Source organism: Drosophila yakuba, chromosome 2L (assembly GCF_016746365.2).
Source record: "Drosophila yakuba strain Tai18E2 chromosome 2L, Prin_Dyak_Tai18E2_2.1, whole genome shotgun sequence".
Classification (NCBI taxonomy): domain Eukaryota; kingdom Metazoa; phylum Arthropoda; class Insecta; order Diptera; family Drosophilidae; genus Drosophila; species Drosophila yakuba.
In genome coordinates this window covers 1926824-1951954 of record NC_052527.2, presented here as the reverse complement: position 1 = coordinate 1951954, position 25131 = coordinate 1926824, and the positions used below count along the sequence as shown (strand labels likewise).

Below are 25131 nucleotides of genomic sequence, written 5' to 3'. Positions count from 1 at the left end.
CGGGTGTTTGGCGGTGGTCGAGTGGTTTGTTCGTCTGTCTGCTGCGTGCATTGAACTTGACATTAAACAATGCAATTGTTTTGTTTTACTAATTGCGTGAAACTCGAGCGCACGTTAATTGTGGGTTACCTTTGTGAAACCTGAGTTGGGAAGTGTGTGGTGGGTGGTTAATGAACTTATTCACTCGGTGGGTGGTGTGGGGTGGAATGTGGGTCGATGGGGTGACAATCGCCGTGGATGATTGATGAGTATCTCTTTTGCATGTGGCTGCTAATTAGCTGGGTGTGAGTTTAAGTGAATGATATGTGCAATTACTTGTTTTTAGTCAGCAGTCGTTTAATGACTTCAACATTTGGTACTTTAAATTAAATCATAGCCAGCGATTGTTTATGAATACTTAATATTATACGTAAATATTTATGCACGCCCCTTTTATTATGGAAATATAAATCAGTTGATTATACATTAATCTTCGTTCATCAATAGTTTTCCGTCATACATTTTTGTATTGTCTTCTTCCAACTTTCTCAATCAACTACTTTCAATTAAAATTTCAATTCCCTATTGAAAAGCTTACCTGACATAAACCAACGCCAACTCATGGCCATTCAGCATTTCAAAAGGAAAATGCGCTTTGTGGAATTCCAGCAAATTAATCAAATCGCAGTCAGTTGAACAAAAAAATGTCTTAAAACGATCGGGGAAAAAATATACAAATAAATGACAACCCAATCATTTTGCATTGGTGGGCGAAGTTCGTCGAATGAATGCAGCGAAACTTTCCATTTTCCTCTTCGGGCCAAGAAGATAAACAAAAGCGTTGGGGAAACTGGATCACATGCGCAGCAGGCGGTCGTTCATTCAGGCGGATTCGACAGTGACAAACCTCCCAACTAAACCGAGAAAGGAAGACAGTCGCTTAATCAAATGCGGACTTTAATAAATGCCCGGCCAGAATATGAATATATTCCAAGAGTAAGTAAAGAAAGTTTTTCCATATTTCAAATAGTATTTACATCTGTGCTTATCACCCGAGTTCGGATACCAAAATTGGTGACAGAACCCAACACAGATCCTGAGATATCAAGATGTTCATCTTAAGCAAACCCCTATCCTTATGGATAATATGTATAATAATAATAGCACTCACCCTATCCATTAACTGTTCGTCGTTTCGTTTGCGCCTCGCGGGCGCCCTTATGATGCGTCCCACATCTGGAACGTCCATGATTGCTGTGGATTGCAAACGCAAAGAGAAAATGAAATAAAAGAGAACGTTCGCTGCTTTTTTCTCTCTTTTACTTTTTCAAAATTGTGTCGCTCACCGCTCGCCAGCGGGGTTTCGAACCAGCGCAAATCACTTATACGCGAGCGCCGGTCGGTGGTTGACTCCGCTGAGTGCAGCTTTGAGCATTTAGTTGTGCTCAGAAAATGCGCCTTGAGTTGCGCTCGAAGCTTACAAAATCCACTGCATACTTTGGGGCTGGCTGCATTTGGCTTCAAAATTTGGCAGTTTTCTTGTTTGATTTTAGTTGAATGTTTTATAATTTTATGGCAAGTATTGAAGTTTTGTTAGTTAAATGGTGGAAGCCTAGGTGGCAATTGGCCTTTCTGGACAGCGATCTGAAAAAGACAAACAAGGCATTGTAATAATAAATAATAATCCCAGTAATATATTTTTATAAAAGTTTAGTCAGTTTTAGTGCCAACCCATTTAAATTACTTCAACTAGTACAAAGTTAGTAAAAACTTTGCATCTTTTAAGCCATTTTATGTCAAATTGAAAAATGCATTAAAAGGACTTTTCACCTTTTCTCGTCTACCTTAAGCACACTTTTCCAGCTGTTGGTGCTCGCCCACTTTTCCCGCCTGCCTGCCCACTAGAAACAAAGTTTCCCCCACGAATTTACTTTCCCAGTTTTCCGCTGAATAAAATATGATTGAGGTTCAAGGCGACTGAAAGCTTTCAACTGCAACAATGTCAATTTGCTGCCTGAAGAGCTGCGGCTGTTTGTCTCGGGGCTACCTTTTCCAGTGTTGGTAAATTGATTTTGAAGGCTAATAAAATAGTCAAGAGTTTGGAGGAAAAGCGGAAAAGCGGAAGGAAGGCAAGAAAGGAGCCACCTAATCAATTTGCCGAGTGAAAAGCATCTTAGTATATGGCATGGGTCTAAGCTTCTATTTCTACAAGGTTGAATTTAAAGGCTTAACTTAAAGTTAAGTTGAGTTAAGTTAATTGGCGTAGTTCGAATCGCTTTGCACGCCCAATTGACTTCTTAAACAAGACAACGCACAACTCACTCACTAAGTCACACAAATCAGCGAAGCAATTAGACACTCTGCAAATCAATTGAATCAACATGGGGCTCGAAGATTCGAAAAGTTCGTCACTTGCCATTTTCCATTTTCCACTTGACAATCGACGATCGACAATTGACAATTGACAATTCATTTAAAATGCAGCTGGCTGAGGGGAAGTTCTGGCATCCAAAAACGGTTGACAATAGTCATCCAATAATGGTCGTGTGACGTCTCCAACGGGCCATAAAGCCAATGAATCACAAATCACTCGCAACTCACACTTGTTACCACATTGCCACCCAGATTGATAAGGGATGTGAATGTGGCAGTGCAATTTCGAATGATTTCATTTGGCCAAGGTGAGTTTATCTTGGGCCTGCGATAAATGTTAGTGGGTCGAGTGCGGTCGTGGTTTTGTGTATTCGAATTACAATATATAGGCGGCACTTGGCCATGTTAATTAAACAGCGAAACAAGGAAACACTTGTAATTAATGCGCAAAAAGGCAGCAGCAAAGCGGGCTGGAAAAAACAAAACACAGTATGGAAGACGAAACCTCTGCTTGAATGAATCCAAAAAAGTGTGGCGGAAAAGCGTGGAAAAACAGCGGGCAAAACGGCAAGCAAATGGAGATACCTACAGTCTCGAGGTTGAACAATTTTCTTCTTAGTTTTGCACCATTTTCGGTGTTTCATTTGCATAATTTGCTGAAAGATGCCAACGCAGGTGACCAAATATTGCGAAAATTCTTCAATTTCCTGGCCAAGTTTTCTTTTGGCTGGAAAAAGTTGAGAATTTAACGTTGATTATGCTGAGTTGAGAATAGCTGTACGGAGAGACAACGCTTTAGAGTTTAAAAGAGTAATTGTTTTAGAATGATTAAATCTTCATATATTATGCAAACATTGCAGTTGAAAGCTAGTCTGCTTTAAAAACAGAGGCACGCGTCGCAACAAATCACCTATTTAATGAATGCAATCGACACTAAACTGGCAATATTATCGTTTTGTTAACTTGTTTAATTGCCCGAGTCCGCATCGCCGAAAGCAAAACATGTAGTTTATAAACAAGTGCTGGCATATTGACAATAAACGAGCAAAGGGAGCTGCAGTGCCCACATATGGAGCAGTTTCCACCATTTCCCCATCTTTTTCTTGGGGCTCCGCTTGCCAATCAAGTCAGCTCCAATTTCGCAGAATCGCTTTGGTGTGTGTCGCCCACTTTTTACACGGAGCAATTAAATTATGTATTATCTTTGGATTGGCTTTCAGCTGAAATCAAGTTGTAAATCGATTAGGGGACTGCCTCCACTTTTCTCTTTGTTTTTCTTTTGCGAGCACAGTGACCGCCATAAATAAATGCAGTTGACGACGGCTGAGTGATTTATGCGCTTATGCGACAGTTGGCCAGGCAATTGGATTTTTTTCATAATTCTATATATCCTAGTTTTCCATTGATTAGATAGACGGGCGACTGGCAACTGGCAACTGGCGACTGGCACATATTGGGCGGATTTTATCTCTGACCATCGCTGCTATAGAATTTTTTGCAGTTATTATTGTCTGAGCGCTGAGAACAAGTTTTATTTCATCTTTTTGTTGGTGGCTGTCGCTTTTTTCTCGCTTCTTGTGAGTCAATTGACCCAAATTGTTGGGCTTCGGCCTTTGTGTCTGAATCGACTTGGGCAGCCTCTCTTGTTGTAGCAGACGTGTCGTTTCGCTGTGCTCAGATTGGCCCCAAATACCCTGTAATTCAGGGAATACAGGAACTAAAGTAGTCTAAGGTATATTAGAAATTTGTATAGACCTCTGACTGATTAGTTTTTACAACGTAAATGAAAGGTGCTACGATAACAACGATCAGTTTTGTGAAAGATCCAGCACTTCTCTTTCATAATACCTTTCATTTCGAACAAAGGGCATCTCGACTTCCACACACTCAATTAACGCTCTATACATGTTTTTCGTTCAGTTTCCTGTTCTTTTGTTTTTAGTGGGTCGTCTTAAAACGAAAGGCAATTGAACTTTGCCAAAATGATCAGCTGAAGCACTGAAAAGCTGAAGAGGCAAAAAACTCTTATCTGATGTGATGATATACACAGGGATTTAACTATACACTAATGAACCAACTAATGAATGCTGCATTTTGATTTATGAGCAGTGTTAAGATGCTTTCTGTGAACTATCAGAATGGCAAATTGATAATGAATACCCTGGATACGCTGGAAAGAGGCTTTTGGGTCAAGCCAGTAGATTGGGACTGATTAAATCACGCTCCACTAAATGCTCAGTCAGCATGGATTTAGAAGACTCCACCCAATTCCTGGAATTAAATCGTTAAGTCCGTTTATGACAAAAGGTTTAATAAAATTCAAGGCCGACCAATATTTGTTGGCATTTCCCTCGTCTACGAAATTGAGTTTGCCCACATTTCGAGCTGAGTTCGCAATTTACCCCAACATTTTATGGATCATTTAGCATATGAGAGGAGGCCCCCAAAGAAAACCGAAAGCCAAGCATCGTGAAAAATATTGCAAACTTTGATTAAATTCATTTTGAGGCCTTTGACTCGCTGCGAGTGCGAAACGAGTGAGTTCAATGAATTTCTGTGTCAACAGCTTGCAAGTTTTAATTTATTTCGCCGCGTTTTGATGACTCGATTTAGGCATTCGATGAACCCCAAGCTGAATTTAGTGAAGTGGAAAGTTTTAACCACTATTTTCCTTATTTGCCAAAATTATACAAGTAAACATCTCAACGCTTCAAAAAGCACTTTAATTATTTTCTTTGCATTCCAACAATATTATATACATTGCATATTGTACTTTACACCCTATAATTGTGGCAATAGGTATTACAACTTGTGAACTGCAACCAAAATGATCATATTTATCAGTCTACTTTATTTATTTATTGTATTTGCTGATATTTATAGATTCCATTACGTGAAATGGGGTAATAAGAGAGTACAGCTGACTTCTTACTGACATAATTTCAAGGAGTATTCAGAGTTCAGGGCTTTCCATCTTCGAGGAGATTTAATTCAAAGACTAAGTGTTTCTACTACTCATTAGTTTACACTTGCGTACTCAAATTACAATTTTCTCCCATTATCTCGTCTGCATGGTGTTATTAAAATACAAATTCTCCAGCCACAACCGAAAACGCCCCGTGCAAAAAGTTTACGAGGGGGAGTAATCTCGTGGGTTTTTTTTTTCTTTTTTTTTTTAGGTGGAACCTGGTGGCTAAAAAGCAATCAAAGAGACGCCTTGAAAGAGGCGGCACTTAAAACTGAAATCCAAGTCGGTGGGGCTAAATTTCCAGCTGATGATGCCGAGCTCAAAATTGAAGCTGGAAAATCGGACGAAAAATGCACACTGCACGCTGCGCGTTTTATTTTTTTCGACGCTTCGAGTGTTAATAAAATGTTACAGTTAAGTTGCCACGAAAGGCGGCGGAGGAGGCGTGGCACATCCACCGTATGTGGTAAACATTTTTCCAAGAGGAATGCAAAATGAATTGCAACCAAATGGAGCTGTTGCTGATGACGTTGCCGCTGCAGATGATGTTGTTGTGGCGCAAGATGATTGCAATTCCATTTCCAATGATTGGCAAACAGCATCCCCAGGGGCGTAGCGCATTAGGGGGCGGGGCCGGGGCCCAAAGGGTGTGAAGGCAACACGTCTTGGGATCCAAAAAAGAAAAACTCAGTCGAGGCCCAGCACATGCAATATCTAAGAAAACCGACGGCCACAATTTGCATGTTGTGCTTGCCATATGGAAAATGCTTTTGAAGCACTTGCAGACATAATTGCATGTGTGAAATGCCTATCTAAACTTGGAAGGTTTCTATTAAAAATTAAAACTAAAATAAAACTTATTAAAACTTAAATAAACCTACTTCAAATACCTTAAGCTCAAAAGCCATTAATTCAAAGAACAAACCAGAAATGTTCAAGAAAACTTTAATTCCTAAAGTAGGTGCATCTGGCAGCTTTTTTTTTTGCAGTGCATTACATAAATTATGCTGCTTTTGCCATCAGGTGTTGACTAGGGAAAAACAAGCGATACTTTTGGGTAAAAAAAATGGCAAAATTTAAATACACTTGTGCAAGACGCGAGATGAAAAACCCACAAGAAGGTGGATAAGTGGAGAAATAATTCCAAGCGAGACAATGAGGCTGCAGAAACAAACGCAACGCAAAAATGTACACGGAAGTCAACGGGGGATAAAAACATCGAAAATGAATTTCCAAGATGGTTTTCCAATTTGGCACGGACCTGTGAGTCTGCGGGAAATGTGCAAGGAAAACCCAAAGCAAATAGAAAAGTGAGCTCGAGTTAAATGGGCGTTAAATTGGCTGCAGCAATCGCATATGGAAATCCATATGGCTGTGAAATGGCTTAGGGCCTATTAAGACCCCTCCACTAAATGCTCGAAAAACATTTGCCTGCGAAAACCTGAAACCGGGTTTAATGCCCTTTTGCGCTGAGAAAGCCCTCGTCTTTCGCACAATGAAGAAAATCTCCGCAATTGACGCAACATTTCTGCGCACACACTTGAGACACAAGCCACTAAAAAGAACATAATGAAAAGCCAACTAAATCATGGAGAGATACAGAAACGCAGAAAGAAAGAGCCAAATCTTCGCACACATAACTAACAATGGGAACCAACTGCGCTAAAGTTTAAACAAAGCCGAGCAAAAGAAAAGCAATAATATACGAGTATAGCACAAACACTATCGTTCCACGAAAAATGGCGTCACTAACATCGTCGTCCGATTTGCAGCTATCACAGCGCTAATTATACACATTACTAAACATATATATAGCCATTGGTTATCAGCGTGCAGAAATACAACGAATGTGAGCCGATATGAGAAGTCGCCAAGTCGCCAAGTCGCCGAGTTGAGGAGAAACACCACTGAAGAATCGAACGGTAAAACACAAGATGTGTCATGGGGTTTTCGAAATCTCTTGTTTATTTCGCTGGCGCCTCGGGCTTCTATCATTGTTTACCTGTCTCCCAAGAAAGGTGTTCTCTGCCTTTCTCCGGTTTTAGCCATCAACAGTTATCAACCGGTGGCAATAGACATGTATATTTGATGGTTCGATTATCGCATAGATGTTGAACAAGTCTGTTGACAGGCGATAGATTGGAGAACCTTTCAGGCAGGAATCTTGCAAGCCGATGAGCTCATGTTTCCAAAGTGCTCAGATTGACACTTGTGCTCCACTCAAAGAACAGCGATCTTCGGCATGATCTTGACCCTAATGTTACGGGTGATTATAGTTCATTATCATTATTTGCAATCGCTTGTACGCAATGTGGTTTCATCACATGGCGACCTTAATTCATTGATTTATAATGATTTATTGTTAAATTGACTGTTCACAGACGTGATCAAATTTTAGCTTAACTTCAATTGCACTTTAAAACTTCTAACAGACTGCTGAGTATATTAAAATTCTTGTTTTCATTTAAATCAACAAACCCTAAAGAGGTTTGAATTCCTGAAAGATTGTCCCTTCCACCTGAAAGCTTTCAACAATAAGACGTCCGCCCAGTCCAACACTTGACAACATTCAACGGGGAAGTGGAAATGGAAAATCAACAGAGCTCATCAGCATGCTGCAGCTTTCATTCAGAGCCGACTTGGAATTCAAATAAGCAAAGTGTAATTAATATGCTCAGGAAAGAGCAGACTTCTGGTTTTGCTGGCAGGTTGCACACGTCAATGGCAGGCCCAGAATCCCCAGATTCAGAATCAGATTCAGAATTAGAATCAGATTCAGATTCGGATCCGAGCTGACAGCCTCATAACATATCAAGTAACCTTCGTGTGGAAACAAACAGAAACCGGTTGCCTGCACTCGGCTTATATAAAATGATGCACTCTACAAGGGAGAGGGTTGGGTTGTGTGGTCGCGTAATAAAATTAGAAAATGCAGGGGGGTTTTTGGGCGACCGGGAGGAGGAAGTGCCACCCATCAGTCCAGCAACTCAGCAACCTAGCAACCCAGCAGCGGAGCTGCAGCAGAGCGGAAACCGTTCGCTCTTGTTGGCCATGTTGGCCATGTGGGCCATGTTTTTCACTTGGCTCTCAGCTGTTTGCTGCTAGTTGTTGCCTGGCGGCCGTTGGATCTCAGATCTCAGATGGCTGGCCATTTCTTGACACTTGACAAACTTGGTTAGGGGGTATTTGCGGGGAAGATTGGACAGCGCGATATCTAAACAGAGTTTGCCCAGAGGAAATCGCATTAAAAGCCAACTAGTTAAGCTTTTCCCACCAATAACGAGTACTTAACGCAATGCTAAAGACCACAAGCGGTTCAGTTGTTAGTCAGGAAATGGTATGGGTTGTATGCTTTTATAGCATCGAAGCCTTGGCAACTCTTGACTAGTTTAATTTCATTAAGGAAACTAAATAATAAGATGTATTTTATAGAATCCCCCCTCCATTTGGCTATGCAAATCCGTCAACAACTGGCAAGTAATTACGAGTATCAACACCCACTGATGGGGAACTCTTATCGACAGGAACGAGGGTGCCCAACAGGGGGCGTGTGTGTCGCTGTGTCCGCCTTATCAGCTCATTAAGTCGTCTGTGTCTAAAAAAGTGATTTCCAGGCGTAACAATTGCTGGTGCAACAAAACGCTGAATGGGCCACTTCATTAGCATTGTCAAACCAACCGCGAAATGACTCAACTCACCTCGACTTTCAGCTTGGCGAACTGGCAAACTGGCGAACAGAAATGGGAAATAAGTCGAGATCAAGATTCTTCAGGCCTTGTCTCGTAATCTCCTCCACTTGATGGATGTGTCTTTCTGTGTGGGCCCGTGAAGCCGACGAAAAAGTAACAAAAAAGCCACTTAAGCGCATACATAAATATCAATTAAACGTTTGGCCACTGAACTTTTGTTTGGCTTACAAAACCGTTCAAGTTTAAGTGATTTCTGAACCATGAAGAGTCATTTACCATGCTGAAGGTCATTGTCTTTGGCCATAATCACGCATTTTGGGTCAAATATTGGGTAAGCTTTCCCTCAAAAAACACTAATTAAATGTCACAGCGAGTTAAACATAGTTTTTGGGCCAGCAATTGTGCAATTGTCGCTGGAAAGTTATGCCGAAGTTAACCCAGTTTTTTCGGCCCTGTTGACTTAATTTGCAAACGAAAGCAACAAAAAAATGGGGGAAACGGGTTACACAGAACACAAGTTTCGACTTCATGACATTCCAATTGGCATAGGTGAGTGAAGACCACCGAAAAAGAGCGTGAAGAACAGCGAACTTGTTCACAGAATTATGAAATTATTTTTTGACAATTCGATGAGCAGAACACCGCAAAGAAAGCAGCTAAATTCGAGTCCAGGAAACGGAATAATGACACTAAAAAATGGCTCAAGTGAGTCATTAAGCTGACTGGAAAGTCTCGTTGCCCCGTCTCTTTCCATCGCCCTGTGGCCGTCTCGTTCCCTCCTCCTTTGTGGAAGCAGCCATAAAGGAAGCAATCCACACACCTCAGCGGAACTCAAGGGGCAAGGGCAAACACCTTGAAGAACCCAGGAGAGACGACACAAAAAAGCGGTGCCCAACTGCATTTCCTTGGCGCTTTGTGCTGTGTGTGGCATAAAAAAACACCTCTTGGCCAAAAGGGAATTCGCAGGAGCCATAAAGGATTTCCTTTGTTCTGCTTCGCGATCAGGGGAAAAGGGTCAAAAACGCAGTGAGTTATCATTAAAATTCAATGGTACTTGCGGCCAAGTGCATTTTTATATTTTGTTTGCAAGCTATTTGCATTTCACTCTGCAAATCAACCGACTAAAAGTTACGGCAATAAAAACAGTAGTTAATTCCCCACAAAAATTTACCCATGAATCGATGTACTTATGAAAGTGCACCTCCAGTTTATGGGTGTGAAACTACAGTTAACAAAGTAGTCATGTAGTCAAATAAAGAGCACAGCAAACAAGGCAAAACTACCACGCAGAAAGAGCAAACAGCCCTGCCAATCCCACTTTCCATCATCATCTAAGTAATTTTTCCACCATCGTTTCTTACATTGTTTACCTAGCAAGTTTGGCAGGAAGCAGACAAACTGTCGATTTGGCCAACCAAAAATATGCAGACAACAAAGACGCAGGATTTTCCTAGGTGCACCGAGCAAAACTCTACATGAAAACTCAACATGAAAGCCTAGCATAATCATAAATGAAGTGGCATGAATGAAATATATTTTAAAGGCTTAACTTAAGTGACAGAGGTGACACAGAGTGGCGCTGAAATCGTTCTGCAAATCCTAAGAATGTAAGCAGATAATTGCAGTGTAGACTGCCTTGGTCTGTCTGGAAAACTTTGGCTTGAAAGCGAGGGAAATTCAAGCTGCGGGGGCGTTGTCAGCATTGCCAGACGTTTTCCAACCGCAGCGGGAAAAGCGTTGGGGAAAATGGCAGGGAGGAGCGTAAACTAACTACAGCTGACAGTTTGGCTGGGGAAATGGGTAAATGTGGAAATGTGGAAATGCAGAAGCACCTCAAGAGCGCTGAAATCATAGGTAAGAAACCCAGTAGTCGCCCTCTTTGCGCTAAGTATATCAAATTTTTTCCAGCTACGTGTGCTGCTTCTCACGCTCCAGCTTTAGTTCATCGGAACAGATGTTGGCTAAAGTATTTCTCGTCCATGCATCTATACATATATATATATATATGTATATAAATTCTTTTTTCGTTTTCAACTTTTTCTTACTCATTTCTTGCGCGACTGCAACATTTGTTCGGCAGACAAAGTCGCCATATTATTCGCCAAATTCACATGTCAGGCAGCTATTGCCAGGCGAGTTCAAAGTTTGTACATATAAACCAATATGTTGTACTCTGTGTCTGCTGCAGGAGTCGGCAATACGTATTTTGGCTTCAGAATGATGTGCAAGTTCCCTCGAGAAATCTCGTCTGGACAGTTTGAAAAGTCAGTTTTGGTCAGTCAGTGCAATGGAATGTGAAAGGCATTCTCAAACTGCTGTTAGTTGAGTAAATAAGTGTGCAGACATATTTTGTTTGAAATGCGAAAAAGATTACCAATTAAGCAAATCCGAACCACGCTCGTAAAAAAGCAAAACAAGCAAATTGCGTTATCGGAAAAGTTTATAAACAAGCTTTTGCCATTAGGGCACTTCACTTATGAAATTCCAAAACAAATTGTTTGCATTGTTGCCCCCAAAAATCGCTTACTATTAATCAAGCCGAGCTGAGACAACTTGGGGGAACAAACAAAAAGCCAGCAAAACTACCGGGCTGTCTGGGCCAGGTAATAAACAATCGAAGCCGGCTAGAATTGAGACTCGAGACCGAACTAGTTCTTCCGTCACTTGGGGGGATCGTTCAATCGACGGAGTGAGTAAACAAACAACAAAAAAGCCACGTTCCAAAGTCACAAATGCAACAACCAACCAATGTGGAATAATTTGAGTCGCGTCGAGAGGCGAGAGCATAAAACGCAGTCAAACAGTCAAATGCCATTTCCGACTGCAGTCAGACATGAAAAGCAACAAAGAGCAACAAAAATCAACAAAAAGCAGCGGGGACAACTGCCGCAGCAATAGTAACACCAGCAACAATAACAATGCCTACAACAGCAATAAAAGTAACAGCTACAGTACACCCTCCCTAAAGGAAAACGCCACTCGGCAAACGCATCTTGGGCAGCTGAGAAGTTTGCTGCATATGTGTCCCTCACCTTTGCATTCACATATTTCACTATAGCCATGCTTGACTGTACAGAAAACCCAGGCCAGTGGAGCGCACGTGGCTCCCCAGACGGAAGCCAGTGGCCAACGAGCAGGCATGGGTGTGCCGAAAGGGGGTGTGTTACTTTCGGGGGTGCTGAGGGGGACTGGGGTGGAGCTCGAGTCTGGCCAACAACACAGACTGGTCTAAATACCCGGCGAAACGGACTAAGCGACGTGTTTTATGTGCGTTCCTTGGGTATTTATGGAGTTGCATGTTCAGCCGAAGACAGTTGGGCTTATGTTTATTATTTTATGTTGTTCTTGTTGTTTTTTTCGGTTGCTCCTTGTCGTGGGAGTCGATGTGGGGCGACACCTGGGAATGGGCCAGACCACTGGGTAATTTTTCTAAGTGCAGCGCTACAGTCCTCCCCCAGCGAAGAAGGCGCGCCCACACGAAACGGGAAAACAGCACCTCCACACACCTAAAAAACCTAAAAAACCAGCGCATATCATGGCTAATTTGGTTGGTGGGGCGGTGGTGTTGGTGGTGAAGCCACCTGGAACCAGAAGTAGTCCCCCAAAAGTGGAGCAGTCCGCTCTGCGGGGGTTGTCCCGCGAATCGTTAAAATATACCAAATAACTTCATTTGCAGCACTTTCGATGGCTGGCTTCGTGAATACCCTTCCTGGATCGAACGAAGAGTATGCAGTACACTCCATAATTCTATATATACTCCGATATATTTTCCATTTCCTAGTTTATCTTAAAAAACAGAGCATTCCATGTGCCAACACACAACTGCAGTAGTTATTTCGACTATAATTAAATAGGCAGCTAAATGGTGGGCGTTGCCTGATAAGAGATTAGTTTTTTTGGGAACTGGTACTTTGGCTTGCCCCGACTTTTGACTTGAGGTTGATGGAAGACTTTGTTTACTACCTGCAACGATAAGAGGCAAGACAAGTTGATAATTAATACAATAGACATCATTAAAGCGATTAAATATTGGCACAGAGCTGTGGCAATAGGGAATATGGAGCAAACACACCTTCCTACAAGAAAATAATCCACTGGGGAGCTATTCACATCTGTTGCCATCTCTCTCGCCCGCCCATCACCTATCTCTTTCTGCCGGTGCGAATTAACCCACTTTTGCTGGCCATTCGCACCATCAACAACTGCCAGCGAATTTGGGATTATGAAATCGCAAACTGCTCTTATTTAATTTCGTTTCATTGCATTTGTTTACCAATTGCTTTGGGCCACGTGAGAAAGCGATTTTGAGCTAATTGCCACAAGCGGAAATATTGCCCGTAATATTGCATTGAAACTTCTGCTTGTGATGATCAAATTGTTCATTTAATCAATCAAATGTTATGTATTGATATTTGCATAGTCCAATTGATTATTCAGTGTTTTTGTTCCACATGTTGCAGAACAGTGAACCTAATGACCTAAAATGAGTACATCAAGTGCTTTCTTATCTCACACAATGCTTAGGTAAATATTTATCATTTTCATGTTTATGAAAGTACTTTTCTACACCACACTGCATTCTTACTTTCAAAATCGTTCTCGCTCTTCGCTGGACTAGAAAACCGCAAAGCCAACTTGGCTTTGAAAATACCTCTGCTTTCTCTATCTAAACCACCTGACTTTTCCCATTTCCCATGCTTGATCATATGACTAGATAAACATAGTCGGATTCGCAGACTTCTAACGAGGAAGCGGCACTCGCAGTGACTTTCAAACTTCGACACTGACCTCGGCAATGCCCAAAATGCATGGAAAATGCCACTCAGATACGACTCGTTCCATTGGTTTCCGAATGCCCCGTACACAACAAAGTCAACAACGACTTTGACTTTCTAAGGCAATTTACGTTTGTTCAGGTTTTATGGCTAGAAAGTCCGCTTCGATCATAGAGTTGTAGAAAAATTCATAAGCATAAGCAAGCGAAAATCGTTTTGCGGCCATTTAGCGGGCCAATAAAAATGTGCAACCCGTCGACGGCTGTGTGTTTATTTGCCATTTTTTCTAGCCGTGTATTTGTGTGCACATGCATTATTAATGCCTCTGACAATTGCAACTGCATTTGGCCATTTGGCCATGTGGCCATGAGGCAAGGCATCGTCGCATTGTTCGCAACTGTAATTTGCCACTGCCAACTGAGAAAACTCTTTAGCCGGAATGTGTGAAATTTCCAAACTGCCGGCGCAGTTTAGTTATAGTTATACCCCCTTCTACACCGACAACATCTGGCCGTGTGCAGATAAGACCCTAATTGCATTGCCCAAATGCTCCGAAGAGCAGGCCTAATTTATTACTTCGGACAGCAGTCGTATTATTTATGACGCGCACTGTCTGCTTGCACAATCAAATGCCAATCGAAAGTGAAGTTGGCATGTGTGAAAGCATGAAAGTGTTGAGAGTTTATATAAGACAGCTGGTAAACATAAAGCCGGAACATTGAAACTGATCTAAGCTGTTATTAAATTTTCTCCAAAATGGGAAAACCTCCCCTGAACAATCCAAATAAAGTGTTTTTATGCTGAACACTAACCTTGGCAAATCGGATATGTTTAAATGTTTAAATTATGAACACATAAACGTTTCTATAGGTGGGCAAAAAAGCCAACGAATGTCGAAGTCAAGAAAAAGTTGGGGAAAACTTGCACACGTTCGGTCAAAATATTTGATGCGTATAAGTAATGAATTTGTATCTGGCAAATAATTTGTCCGATATGAAATTAATGCCACTCCGACACGCAACGCAGACGAAACTTTTAGTCTGATTGAACAATATATTGTAGTAATATTGAAAGGAATGTTTAGGACGCGGGAGGGAATGAGTGAGTGTTTTCATATGCTGACGAATTTTAGTCATGAACATAATGCTGTGTGATATAATTTTTGCAAAGATTGCAAAGTAAAACAAACAAACGAGCAAATCTATTTGCGTGCCAGTTCACATCTAATCTGTCACACCCAGTTACTAGAAAACTTTCGCTGGACTCGTAGGAACTCGTAGGAAAGGTGGATAGAAAGTGCAATCGACCCCAAGAAGATCAAGATACATCGATGAGGCCAGACCAAATCGATTGAACCGAAAGTTCGTCACGTTCGCTCACTTCAAATCCTATCAATGGAATATGGCAGAGATCGCAGTCATCATGTGCTGCGTTTTGTTTGAAATGCTTTCGAGGGTCGCTCGTTCAGTTTTTTGCCCACAAAGGCCGAGACGCATAAATAACCAGCAACGGTCATTCCGCCGATGACAATGACGAACCGCTAATCATACTTTAAATATTACAACAATACACCAGCCAGCCGAGAAAAAGAGAGAAAAATCGGCGAAACGTGCGCTTCATTAATATGTGAAAATAATAATGCGACAAAAAGCGGCACAAAAACAGGCACAAAAAGCGTTACTTAAGTAAATGTGGTGGTCGACAAGTAAAAGTCAAAGGCGTTGAACGCACCTAACGAGGCGCAACAAATGGGGTACATTTTTAAGTACATATTTAGATGAAATGAAACAAATATTTCAAAAGTACAGATTTCACGAGCTGCAGCTGGAAAATAGTGCTTCACATAGATTCTCCTTTCAATAATCTCATCCGAACTTGCAGCTGACCACGTCCAATCGGAACTTTCTTTTCTAGAGCCAGAAAATGTAGCTCAAATGATAATTGATAAGCGACCAAGACGACGACTTTCGTTGCGATTAGAAAACCGAAACGGGCTAAAAGTATGGCCCGTGGAACCAGGTGAGGGAAAAACTATTTAGCTGAGCGGTAATCGACTCTAATTGCGGTCTGGCTTTCGTGGGTTAAAGGTGTGCTGCCAATTAGTCGGTGCAAAGTGCGATTACTTTCGGGCCAATAAAATTCGAAGGTTGTAGAAGCACGCGAGCTGCCATCCCGTTTTCCATTTCCCATTTTCCATTTCCATCCGACATTATCTATAGCTGTTAATTAAATGTCGGAGGAGCAAGCGACCCAAAATAATTAAACAAATCTACCGGCAGCTCAGTCTGAATTGAAAAGTAATTGGATTTACGTGAAGTGTGAAAGTGTTTGTTTTCATCAATTTGTCGGCGGAACTTTCAAGTGGCTCGTTGAGCAATTGGATTATCTTTAACATATAAATATAGAACAGACTCTCCACACTTGTTGTTATTTTCATACATTACGGCTCTGAGGAAAATGAAAGGTAAACAACAGGGAAAATGCCTTTTGAAGGGCAAACTTCTGAGAGAATTAGTTGGATTTTGATTTGCCTTGCTTGAGCACAAAAAATACAATTCATCTGGAACTTTAATCCGCTTAAACTTTTGATATGCTCTTACTATTTTTGCCAACATTTTTTCTGTAACCTTTCACACTCTACTTAACGGCCGAGGGCACAAAGTTCAATAAACCCCAAAAAATGAGGCACCGCTTTTGTTTTATTTCCGCTTTGCTCATTTTTCATTGAGCTGTTTTCCTTTAGTAGTAATTTAAATTGGCGTAACAAGACACAGAACTACAACAATCGGATGGGAGGCGATGGCAGCAACAATAGGAAAATATTGTGGCCAGGGGTCAAGTTGAATTACTGGACAATAGCCATTAAAAAGAGACGGAATGAAAGTAACAAAGTACTCCGCTTGTTCCAATTCATTTGGCAAGAACAAACAAACAAAAAAAAAAACAATTAAAAAAGATACAGACAAAAAGAGGAGAAATGCCATTCAATAAATTCAACCATTTTTACAGTTGATTCTGACATCATAACTCACACTTCCTCTGAAAAACTAGATTCACTTGATTCTGTGCAACATATTCTTGTTATTTTATATTTAAATTACCTTTAATAAATATTTTGCTTAGAGTTTTTGTTCAATACAACAGCAACTGACTTAAAGCCTTCTCCCAATTCGAATTTCGCCGCATTTTCTTCCAGTAACCTGCAACTTCTTCTTGAGCAGATATATCTGATAGTTGTAGACTTGTAGATTGGTTTTGTATCTTATCTTTCCACGTCTGACCCAACCGACTTTTTGCGCCTAATGACAATAAACACGCGCTCGTTCACACAGATACCCAACCCCCACACTCACATTCACATTCGCATTCACATTCGCATTCACATTCGCATTCACGCACTCGTGGAGTCAATTGTGTTGACCATGGCCAACAGATTTTCAACATTCAATCATATTTGCTGACCCTCGCGGTTTTTTATTTATTCGCCATTACCTCCAAGCTTATTTCATATTTTATTTTTGCAATTAGACACACACTTCCCTCTTATTTTGTGCCTCTTTGCTGGTTTACTGCCGATTTTGCCTTGTGCAGCACATTTTCTTTTCCCTTCCTATCTCTTTCGATTTTTCCCAGAGCTTTTCGCCTAATTAGTTTGATTTTTTTGTATTGATTTTTCGCCATGTGGCAGGGTTTTTTTCTTTCAGTTTTTAGCTATATGTGTTGCCTATTTTCGTTCTTTAAGAAGGCAAACACAGAGCATTAGCAGATAAAATGGCAAACACACCCACAAAAGAAGGCCAACGAAATGGCAAGGAAACAAAGTTTTGGCAATCGCTTTATTATTGATTTCGTCTGGTGCTTTGGCCTGATTGATGTATAAAACCTTGATCTTGATGAGCAATTTATTACAATCCGTTCAATTGAACTGATTTCACCTTCTTATTTCATTAGCCGTTAAAAAGATGTTTTTGCGTTGATATATTATTAAATAATTAATTTTCCCTGACAGCCCAAAGCTCTGAAAAACACTTGAGAACCTTACGTTGGCTCTCCTGCTGTTGTTTCATTTATTTATTATTTTGTTTTGTGCTTATTTAGCCACTTGACGAACACTTTCGCCTTTTCCCATGTGTTGCGTCTTTAGCTTATCTGTTTGCCAATTTGTTTTTATTTTTACCCCGTTACCTGCGGTTGATATTGCGGCTAAAAACTACGTTTTAATTTAGCTGATGAGCCATAGCATATGTACGTATATTGTATACCATAAAATATGAATGATGTTTAAGTAAAAGTTCAATGCATAATTGGTAAATATATCTATCAGCATTTGAACAAATGTTGCTAAAGGTTTTAATCAAAGTCTATGGGCAAACTTCCTGACGACTTTCGGGCAATTTCCCTGCTAGGCTGGAAACAATAAATTATAATTATTGCCCGTTAGTTTCGGCCTGGCAGTTGGCCAAAGGCAGTAATATTTGTCGAGAGATGAGGTCGAGCAAACGCAGCTGTTGCAATTCAGAAACACATTCGAAAAAGTCCTGGCTGCAGGTTCTCAAACAATTTGCCCCACCAAACTCGACAAGTTTGAGGACAGACAACAACGAGCCGCATAAAGTTTACTTCCTTTTTTTCGGTTTATTTTTTATTGCCAGACTCTGTCACAAAAAACGAAGCAACATTGCATTTAAAAAATGCCACAGAAAATACAAGTAACTTCGGCCAGTTGTTGGGCGACTGCATAATACTTCCTCTTCAAACTTGGCACAAGCCATGGCCAAAGCCAATTGCCGGCACTGCGGACCGCGTTCCAATCCCACTTAATGGGTTATGGCATCGATGGGGCACCGCGGGGAGGGTGGGGAGGACGATGGGGTCCTCGAGCAACAATGTATACCAGGCCTAAGCCCAGATCATCACTGATGGCTAAAACTTGTAAGCCCGCAATTACGCTTGATTAAGTTGTTCGTAATAGTTCGTTAGTTGAGTAAATAAAATGATGTGATTACGGGATGATGCGGGGAAAGTGGAATGTGATCCGCGATCATGAGCTGGCACTTCCTCATCCCACATCCTCAAATGATCTCATTCCTGCGGCATTTACTTGTTATATTGATTAACCAAAAGATATTTTATATACAAATCTGAGTAGAAGACCTATTCTTTCTAACTACTAGTGGCAAAGTAATCATTCTTAGGCGGTTCCTTCTGCAAATCCCACCATAAATTTGAAGAGTTTGCCACACATCACGCATAATTGCCACATCCAGTGCATAAATTAGTTGCCACAGATTCCAAGGGCTGCTGCTCCACCCCCCAAAACTAGTTCTCATCCCAAGACTCCCACATAAAAAATAAGCAGCTTTAAAGGCGGCAGCACATTCTAATTAAGCCACAATACAATGCAATTCAAGTCATTGGAAACGACCTCAGACAATGGCCGTGAACGAATGCCAGAAAAAGAGGAAAGCTGGTGGAAATCTTCAAGGAAATCGAGCTGGGACTCGAGGGGATTCAGTGGGGGGGCGGGGCACTGTGTTTTCCGGGCATAAATACTCGCTTCGATACTCCGATGGAGATGAGTGCAAAAAAGGAGGGCCTTGTGTGCTCAGCAGCCATGTCTTATCGAATCGGGTTTGCCATTAACTTGGCCCGCACCAAAGTAAACTGCATTCCAGCCATACTCAAGTGCGAGTAGAAGCCTCCCGAGCAGCTCCATCCACTCCGAACCTTCTACCTCATCCCCAGTGTCTTCTCCGATTCTCCACCTCAGGAAGCGCCGGCAACTTACACGATATCAATAAAAGTGCACAGAGCTGAGATAAACTTGAAGAGCACCAGCAGGGCCAGACACAAAACAGAAATAAATAGGATGCGGCTGTGTAGCTACTAGCTAGCCCGCCTGGAATGCCCTACCAAGCTGGTGCAACGATGACTACCATCGAGGGAGCACTATACCCTTCGAAAGAGTATAGAATATGGAAAGAGGTGGAATACAAACAGCAGCAGCAACTTGCAACCAGAAAAACAAGTGGAGGGCGGGGGCGGAAGGGCGTAAAAATGCAGCAGCAAAAATGTTGCACCTTTGTTAGCTGTTGCTGATGCCTCTGCTGCTGCCGTTTGTTGGCGGCGACTCTTGACTTCTGGCGGCTTAATGGATATGCAACGCATACGGCGAATTATCCAAAAATGTTGGCCGAAAGGGGTTTGGAGGCAAAAAGGTGGCAGAAAAGTGGCAGAACACACAGGTGAGCTCTGAGCCAAAGTGCAGGCCACACTTCAGTCGAGACATTCCCCCGGGTTGCCATAATTTTGAGCCGTCTTCTTTTTTGTTTGCCTTGTTGTGTTGCCTTGGCAAATTTACAGTTGCATTTTGTGGAATGCACTCGGGAATTCTTTTTGGCCTGGCCAAAAACCAGTTTCGGGCTTCTTAACTGGGAGTTGGCTTATGAAAAGTGATGGAAATGGGACGAAAATCGGCACTTAGAGGTGATAAACTAACTTAACAATGTTGCCACAGTTGTTTAGGGCCAGTTGTATTTTGCATCATTTAGCTCTTAAAATTGGCATGTTTTATTCTACAGAATCGAAAGTTAATACAAACATATGTATATTAAAGCCCATCTGTGCAATCAAAGAATACCAAGCAATAGTTCTCTGATTATGCACTAACCAAGATTTTGCAGCTTCCTTTGCTGGCATTCTTGGCCTTTACCACATTTCCCAGTTGATTGCGGCCGACACAGACTTCCAATTGAGCCATGGCCATTAGTTGGAATATACGGCGTAATATTTAATGGGCCCAGTTTAAAGTTGCGGCCAATAAGAGAGCGGCTGAGATAAAAAGAACGCCAAAGACTGGCCAAAAGGCAATAAAAGAAGACGAGTCACCGAGCCAATGATGTGGAAAGGGGGGGAATGCCAAGGGGGGGAAGAGGCTGACAATGCCAACTGCGTCGGCTGTTGGAATATTCAGATTTTCATCTCGCATCTATGAGATACGTGAGTACGTGAGTATACTCAGTGCGTACAGTGAGAGACATATAAGCAAGAACGCAGAAAATCCTTCGGTAGATAAATGACGCAAGCGGGAGAAACGAGTTGAATTCCAAAACTAGAAAAGATGGCCAGCTACGACTACAAAAACACTCAATGCGCACCTGTCGCCCGCCAGGTAAAAACCAACCGGCAACCGGCGAACGTCTTAGTCAGCAGAAGGCAAGGTAAAAGGGAAAAGTAAACCAGAACTCAAAGACAAAAGTCCAGTGAAATCACACACAGGTAGAAAACAAAGGAAATGGGAAAAGTGGGAAAACAGAGAAGATTCCGAAAGCGGAGAAGAATCGAAAATAAGACAGCGCGCGAAGCGGACATCCAGTATATACATAGAATCAAAATCCACCTGTTACCATTCTTATTTCTCTATCTCTTTCTATCTGTCTCTCTCCCTCTCTCTTTTCCAAACTCTTCTGAGCGACTTTGACATTTGATCGCGAGTTCTGAGTTTCCCGATGCGCTACTCTCGACAGGGAAGTTATGTAGATTCAGGCCAGAAATCTTATTGGCAATGAACCGGGTCGAGTTTTTACGCCAAAGAGATGAGATGAAGAACTATGCAGTGTTTTCATCATATTACTAACTAAGACATGAAATGTTCTTAATAGATATGGTGTGTGTATAGTCATAGCCGCTCTTAGCAGAAGTTTCGACCACCTTCTTATCACGAGACTAACTGATGTTTTTTTATGTCCAGGTTCCAATGCTCTTGGGATCAGTTTCAGCATGGGATTTTTTCGTATTTTCAGAGCTCCCTCTTTCATCTCATCTCATCTCATTTCATCTCTTTCGCTCCTCGCATCTCGAAGCAGCCACTATTTATTTGTAACCCTTGGGTAACTTTAATGAGCTTAAACTGACCGCTGTTGGCGGCTCAAAATGAAAGCACCACAGATTCGGCTAAAGAAGATACGTAACATGAGAGAAGTCTTTACGAATTAGTCACTGTGATTAATGAGCCAACGTTGCCGTCTCTCTTCCACCGAATCCATCCGTCTCTCTCGCATCTAGACTGATTTATTTCGTGTGAGCACTTCGACGAAGATTACAGGTGTCTGCGGTGGTCTTTGTGGGGGGATGCCGTGTGCAACTTTAGGGCTGCCCCTTCCTCGCATTTATCTGCATCAGCAGAGCGTTAAGGGGCTGGTTCGCAGTGCCGAGTGCTTGTGTTTGGGGGTCAAGTTCAGTCGTTTTTGGGGCTGTCTCTGCCCATTCATGGGCTCATGGTTATGAAAATCATGGAAATTGTATGTCTTGTTTAACTGCTTGTTATCGAATGCATTTGTTTGAAATGCGAAGAAAGGTGCACAGCTTGCCAAATCAGGCAGCTTTCAACAAACCTCCCCTGAACTCTCAACTGTTTGTTGACTTCGATGCGACGGCCTTCAAAGTGTGTACACACCAAGCCCAGCTGAGAGCGAAAAGCACCCCCAAAAGGGGGTGGCTCTGGGCCCAAATTTCTGGTCTAGGTTAGGTGGCTGAAATTTCGACACACTCGCAGCCAGCATCCGGCGGAATGTGGTCCACCCCTTCCACCCAAAAAAGTGTGTCAGGCGGTTCGAAACTCACCTGGACGAGGAAACTCCTTGGAAACTGGATTTTTTTTTTGATAATTTTGGTAATTCTGGAGTGGCTCCTGCTGTTGCGTTTTGCTTTTCTCACTTGCTGAGCTGTCGTGAAGTAGTGTTTCGATGTGCTCTGGTGTTTTGCTAGTTGTTATGGTTTTTGCCGTGTCTTTTACTTTTATTTGCAGACAGGTGCACTAACAACAACCGACAAAAACAACAAGCACACACTCGCACTCGCACACGCACACACCGATGATTTTCGCGAGCGTCGCACACAAGCACACGCAAATACACACAAACACGCACACAGACACACACCCACACAGACACTGTGGGACTTTGGCTTTGAACTTCTTCTTTCTTCCTTCTGCTTTCTTTTGCTTTGCCCTTTCTGCTTTTTGCCTTCTGCCTCTGCACTTCGTACGTTTTATCTAATCTCGGTTTCTGCGTGCAGATAGATAATGCCCAAAAGCGAATAGCCGCGCCACTCGTCGAGTTTAATTATTAACTATTTGTATTTTTCGCGTTCGTCTGCCTCTTTCTCGCAAACGCCGCACGCTGCGAACACAAAACACAGGCAAAACACACGCACACACACACACTCACGGGGCACGCGTACGCACACAGACACGGCGAACGGAGAGCGAAACACGTCCGACGCAGCGAAATTTTGGAGGCGCTTTGCCGCTTTGAGCCCCAAATGCCCCAAACAAACTAGTGGTGGCAGCAAATCGATTTCCCCCATCGATACCATCGCATTTGGTGCGCAGTGTGACCAGAGGGGAAACAGTGCCAGACGAGTTGGCATCCCCAGTCGCATTTGAAATCCCAATATGACCAGAGCCTGAGAGTGCAAAAATACATATTCGGATGTATGTTAAATGCATGTACATCTACATCTACATCTACATGTAGATCGAAAGAAATTTATTTCTAGTACACAGCTTGGCCTCAGATGGCGCTTTTTTTTTTAAAGAATTTGAATTCGAATTTGAAATACGTCGTAGTCAAAAATAAATGAAGACTTTTTAAATAGAAATGTAAAATATGTTTTTTTACTTTGTCTTGCACTTTATTTGCCAATTTTCATTCGCTTGAAATCGCCGCATGTACGACTTTTTAAAAGATTTTTAATTGACATAAACTCATAGGTAATCTTTTTATTCAATTCATGCATGTATTTTTAGAAATACACTAAAAGTTTTTTGTATTACATATACATTTATATACATTTTACTGTTACAGGCCCTTAAATGTCTTGCATTAAAATAATCAACGGCATTTCATTAACCTTTCGAACCGAATTTTTGTACATATATACATATTTCGTTCAGCACCGTATAAATAAGCTCGAAATAAGGAATTGAATTGAGTTCTCCGCAATATGTTTCGCCTGCACATCGGTTTTTTGTGCCTCGTCGTTGCATCCTGCATCCTTTTCGGAGTGTCCCACTCCACCAGCGACTCCATTTGTGTCCTGAGCGATGCGCCTCAGCAATGTGGCGCCTTCTGCCTGGCAGCATTGCATCCACTGTACGATCAGTACTCCAAGTCCAGGCAACAGGAGCACAGCCAAGAAGCAGTAGTGAAGATGATAGAGGATTTTCGGACTGAGCAAAAGGAGCTTTTGAATCACTACTATCTGGATGTTCGGGAGCTGTTGAATGAACTTGCGGCGAATCTAACTTCCACTGCAAGCAGAGATGAGTCCACCTTGCAGAGCATGCCAGTGACAGTGCCGCCTGGGTTCCAGAAGATTGGATCCAAATACTTTTTAATAGAAGATAATGAGTGGAAAACCTGGACTGGTGCCGAGGAAACCTGTCGGGAAAAGGGCGGTCGCCTAGCAGCCTTCCGAAACGAAGACGAGTTTGAAGCCGTCGCAAGACGCGTCCATAATAGAACCATATTCTGGCTGGGTTACCGTCGAAATAGTAAGGGCAATTTCGTGACGGCCGCCGGAAAGGAAGTATCGTTTATGAAGTGGCATTCAGGAGAACTCAACAACGGAGGTGGCAATCAGAACTGCTTTGTCCTGTACAAGATAAGCATTTATGATTGGAATTGCGATTATACCCTTCCCTTCATTTGCCAGTTGGACAAGGTTTAATAAAGATAAAGATAATACGTATATATCGATTGGATTGGATTGATTAACACAGAATTAACCAAATGCATGCCATATAAAGCAATGTTCAAATTAGACCACCTCGTACTCATTTTGGCGGGTAGTACTTAAGAGCGCAGGGGAAAGAGTTCAGTGTTATACAGAATATATATTACATACAGAATATGCAGAAGTACATTGCTAGGCACCAGAACGAGTGGACTTCTAGTATTCTGCAAGCTAACAAAACGAAGGCGAGACTGGCCAGGATCGAGACTTTGATGTCGATGTGGCCATGTCCGTCTGTCCGTCCGTTTGTGCGTCCGTATAAACGTCGAGATCAGGACCTATAAAAGCTACAGAGTTGAGACTAAGCATGCAGACTCCAGAGACATAGACGCAGCGAAAATTTGACGACCCATTTGCCACGCCCACTCAAACTCCCACAAGCCGCCCGTTACGTCGACACTTTTGAAATATTTTAAAATATTTGTTTATTTAATTCTTTCTTTTTCCCTACTTCTTTTAATATGTCAGAAACAACTCAAAATTTCTGGTTCGCACTTCCACTAACTGATTAACGGGTATCTGATAGTCGGGGAACTCGACTGTTTGTTAT

General features: G+C 42.0%; 2 protein-coding genes across 4 annotated transcripts in view; one reads left to right on the top strand and one right to left on the bottom strand.

The window, feature by feature from the left end:
* The window catches only part of LOC6526468 (mitogen-activated protein kinase-binding protein 1), a 57013-nt gene extending 33906 nt beyond the window's left edge, over window positions 1-23107 (bottom strand). Inside the window, exons 1-3 of one of the 3 annotated variants that reach the window (XM_039371524.2) lie at window positions 22407-23107; window positions 1303-1623; window positions 1151-1233 (exon numbers count right to left, since the gene is read on the bottom strand). In XM_039371524.2, coding sequence (XP_039227458.1) covers window positions 1151-1228 — 78 coding nt within the window. In that variant the 5' untranslated portion in view covers window positions 1229-1233; window positions 1303-1623; window positions 22407-23107. The remainder of the gene's footprint in view (window positions 1-1150; window positions 1234-1302; window positions 1624-22406) is intronic. The other 2 variants (XM_039371526.2, XM_002087551.4) reach the window with 2 other exon arrangements.
* A 667-nt stretch (window positions 23108-23774) lies between these two features.
* On the top strand, window positions 23775-24597 carry LOC26535045 (snaclec subunit A). Its single transcript, XM_015199088.3, has one exon. It carries the CDS (start codon window positions 23790-23792, stop codon window positions 24513-24515), a length of 726 nt encoding a protein of 241 aa, XP_015054574.1. The 5' UTR covers window positions 23775-23789; the 3' UTR covers window positions 24516-24597.
* The last annotated feature ends 534 nt before the right edge of the window (window positions 24598-25131 follow it).